Source organism: Lytechinus variegatus, chromosome 13, assembly GCF_018143015.1.
Source record: "Lytechinus variegatus isolate NC3 chromosome 13, Lvar_3.0, whole genome shotgun sequence".
In the NCBI taxonomy this organism is placed as follows: Eukaryota; Metazoa; Echinodermata; class Echinoidea; order Temnopleuroida; family Toxopneustidae; genus Lytechinus; species Lytechinus variegatus.
This window is the reverse complement of record NC_054752.1, coordinates 12,328,067-12,332,683: the sequence shown is the minus strand read 5'-3', so window position 1 is coordinate 12,332,683 and position 4,617 is coordinate 12,328,067. Positions and strand designations below refer to the sequence as shown.

At 38.7% G+C, this 4,617-nt stretch overlaps 1 protein-coding gene across 1 annotated transcript; it reads left to right on the top strand.

The window, feature by feature from the left end:
* Positions 1-3,832: 3,832 nt before the first annotated feature.
* On the top strand, positions 3,833-4,402 carry LOC121426647. The gene has a single exon (XM_041623017.1). The coding sequence runs from the start codon at positions 3,833-3,835 to the stop codon at positions 4,400-4,402; it is 570 nt and encodes a 189-aa protein (XP_041478951.1).
* The last annotated feature ends 215 nt before the right edge of the window (positions 4,403-4,617 follow it).

Sequence of the window (4,617 nt, the reverse complement as noted above, 5' to 3'; positions counted from 1 at the left end):
TCTATAACTCTATTAAACGTTAGCCTTTACTGATAGTTTATCCATTGCGATGATGATCTTAAAAGAAAATAAAAAAATCATCAAATATCAAATTACCGGCAAAATTTCAGTGTAAATTATAAACTAAATGGAGATTGTATTGGGAATAGTGCATCAAACAATTTTTCAAGTTTAGTACTCCTCCCTGCTCCCCGGCCCCCCCCCCCCCCCCTGACGAGCTTGAAGACCCTTTTTTGCTTGTTAAATTTTTTTCGGGTACGATTGAAGAACTTATTGTGGTAACACTGTGTTTGTTACCCAACTATGTGGGCAATTATGTGATTAACAATGTGATCTGAAGTCTAACACTGTGAATACATAGTTTACACATAGTCAACTATGTGAACACACTGTGGTAACACTGTGTTTGTCACCCAACTATGTGAGCAATTATGTGATTAACTATGTGATCTGAAGTCTAACACTGTGTCCACATAGTTTACACATAGTCAACTATGTGAACACACTGTGGTAACACTGTGTTTGTTACCCAACTATGTGGGCAATTATGTGATTAACTATGTGATCTGAGTCTCACACTGTGACCACATAGTTTACACATAGTCAACTATGTGAACACACTGTGGCAACACTGTGTTTGTTGCCAAACTATGTGGGCAATTATGATTAACTATGTGATCTGAAGTCTCACACTGTGACCACATAGTTTACACATAGTCAACTATGTGAACACACTGTGGTAACACTGTGTTTGTTACCCAACTATGTGGGCAATTGTGTGATTAACTATGTGATCTGCAGTCTAACACTGTGACCACATAGTTTACACATAGTCAACTATGTGAACACACTGTGGTAACACTGTGTTTGTTACCCAACTATGTGGGCAATTATGTGATTAACTATGTGATCTGAAGTCTCACACTGTGACAACACTGTGACCACATAGTTAACACATAGTTTACACATAGTCAACTATGTGAACACACTGTGGTAACACTGTGTTTCTTACCCAACTATGTGGGCCATTATGTGATTAACTATGTGATTTGAAGTCTCACACTGTGACAACACTGTGACCACATAGTTAACACATAGTTTACACATAGTCAACTATGTGAACACACTGTGGTAACACTGTGTTTGTTCCATAAGGGTCTGTCTATCAGTATTGGAAATTGGCTGAGAAATATGGCTTAATAAAAGTCCTTTAGTAGTAAATTTTACTCTAGAACGAGTGGCCGAATGATGCAAGTTGAATATAGTTGTTGGGATGGTTCATCTAACTAGTCTTCAGATAATCACTATAACTGTCTAGGGATGATGAAAATACTAGCAAACAATGGTATAAAAAACATACAGTTGCAAAATCGATAATACAGCTTATGTTAGTGGGTCTTGTAACACATTGTAACACATGACCCCCCCCCCTCAGGCAGCAGGTGGTGAGGGTGGGGATTTGAGCCTTATTTTTTCTGATAGACTTAGTCCAAATATATGCACACGTACACGTCACACACACAAATCAATTTTAAGTCGTACGGGGGGGGGGGGTGCTGCAGTGTCATATGGTCGTATGGTACCGATCAAGCGTTCCATTCATCAACTGCAGGCAGGTGACGCTGAACAGAAGAACGCTGATAACATTAGGAAACTGATCTTGTGAAGCGATTATCAATTAAAAACCTCTGCTTATTTATTTTATGATTTAATATTCATCAAATTTAAGTAAATGTCGGTTTGTTTCAGTACTTTATGTCTCGATTCTGTCGGTACGGTAGGCATATGCCTAGCCTAGAGGACTCGGTGATCATAATCTTTATGATTTTGATATTGTCATTTGATCACTGAGCCTACAGCGCGTCCCAAAAATGTCCCTCTGATATGCGGCTTAATAACTTCAAAAAAAAAATTATTCTCAATGAAATATATGAATATAGGAAGCCCATCTAACTTCTATAAAAATTTAATTGGTCTCGCTATAGTGGTTTTGAATACAGAGCCTATTATGTAACAGTGGTGCTTTTCAGCCCATTCCAAGTTTGTATGCATGCAACACTGCTTTGTGTTCTGCACTTTCTTGCATATCAACCCCCTTTGACCATTCTGACCAAGGAGATATCACCTCTATCTCCTTGTTCTGACCAAGGAATTCCCTGATCTGACCAGGGAAATCTCCATGATCTAACCAGGCTCATCAAATCACAACCTTGAGCATGTTCAGAAGGGCAAAAACAGTATTTGACAGTTCATTTCATGTTTGATAAACGGGAGATGCACAATGATTGAGACAACGGGTCATGTCTGTTTAATGCATAATTCCAACAATACTGCATTTTTGTTTTCATTACTTTTTTTAGTTAATTAGCTACTGAGGTCAAGTTCAATAATTCAGTGTAACTTTTTAAAAGAAAAAAGTCAACATTTTCTTTGGTGTAGTTCCTTTTCGCAAAGGGTGATTAACTTGTGGATTCCCCCTTTTTCAGCTTATTTTACTCATCCATAATTCACATTTTCTTTCAAGTTGGTGCACTGATTCCCTTTATCAATCATCAAACAAACTTAATTTTTTATGTTTCTTGTCCTTCTGAACATGCTCAAATTCATGATTTGATGAGCCTAGATATGATCAGGGAATTTTCCCTGCTCAGATCCTGGATGTAAGAATGGGGGGTTAACATGCCATAGACAATGAAGAATGCATCAATGCTGCAAACTTGGAATGAGCTAAAATGCACCACTGTTACGTAACAGAGTGTGTATTCAAAACTGCTGAAGCGCAACCAATGAAATTTTCATAGAATTTAGAACATAAAATGAGTTTTCTACTCATGAACATTTATTTGAGAATCCTACCACATTTTAGAATTAATCCAGTCCTATGTCAGAGAAACATTTTTTTTTTGGACGCGCTGTATAGTCAAGTCAATCTAGCCAGAATAGGGGTGGGGGGGGGGGGGGGTAACCCACCACTAATTGCAACACGAGATATTACACTGAAATGCTTTCCAGGAATGTCCCCTAAACAACATACTAAAAGTCCCAAGAAATCCAAGCAGTGGAAACTTATGAAATTCGCATATTATGCAAATTAGCTATGAAAAATTAGAAAAAGAAGGGAAATAGTCCGAAAATTACAAATTAAATGTCAAAAAAAAATTATTTTAATGGAAATTCATGATAAATGACTGAATTCAATGTTTTTAATCAAAAGTGAAAAAATTTCTACCTCATTTGCATATTATGCAAATAAGCATCCTTATATGGAAAAATGTCAAGATATTGTGATTTTCTCATATAGGCTGCTTGAAAACATTTCATTAATGTTGACATTAATATGCTACTATATCACTAAGCATGAGAATTCATCCAAATGCCTGAAAATTAATTTGCATATTATTTGAATATTATGCAAATTAGCCATTTTAGAAAATAGAAAATGAGTAAAAATTAATCCAAAATTTGCCAATTTAATGTCCACAGAAAGTAATTTTGAACAAAAGTCCATGATGAATAAATAAGTTTAATGTCTTTATGTTAAAAAGCTAGCAAAAGTGCCTCATTTGCATATTATGCAAATAAGTATCCTTACATTTATATGGTAATGCCAAAAAAAAATTATTTTTCTTTTACTGCAGTGAAAACATTTCAGTTTTTCAAATTAATATGCTTACGCCCGATTGTTTCATGCATAAGCTCTTTCGCTTGCAACACTTCTGAATTACTAGCCGACATACTCGCGCCGCTTGTTGGTAATAATCAACACGCCGTCCGTAACTCCGCTTCTTTTGTGGATTTCTTGCGCATTGAGACCGTACTTGAGCATGAAGTCATGGTCTCCTTCGATGTGGTATCTTTGTTTACCAATGTACCCGTTGAAGCAGCATGTGATGTCGCCCTCCAGCGCCTGGAGGCCGACGCTAGCTTACCCGACCGTACCGATCTTTCTCCTACCCAGGTCACTGAACTTCTTCGTTTCGTGTTGAAGTCCACGTATTTCATGTACGATGGACGCTTCTATGAACAGCAAGAAGGCGCGGCCATGGGAAGCCCTGTTTCCGCTGTTATTGCTAACCTATACATGGAATCCTTTGAGGAGGATGCGCTTCACGCTTGCCCACCCGAATTCAGTCCGAGAATTTGGAAGCGCTATGTCGATGATACTTTCATTGTTACCGACAGGTCTACAACCGATTGCCTATTGAATTACGTGAACGCGCAGCAACCGTCTATCCGTTTCACTATGGAGACAGAAGACAATAACCGCATTGCTTTCCTTGACACTCTTGTACACCGGGATAATGAGGGCCGCCTCACTACTACAGTGTACAGAAAGCCTACGCATACCGATCAATATTTAGCGTACGATTCACATCACCCCCGTCCGTCAAACGCGGGGTAGTCAAATGCCTTTATGACCGAGCATCACGCATTGTATTGTATTGTATTGTAAAATTTTGAGTTTATGAATGGCGCGGGCCAAAATAGCCCGCGCCAGGCCCGGGCTATTTTGGTGCTGCTTTTATCAGCACCAGACCAGCGCCAGGCCCGCACCAGGCGCCGACCAAAGAGTTTATGAACGGATAGCAGCACCAGGCCCCGGCCAAAATTCCTCAC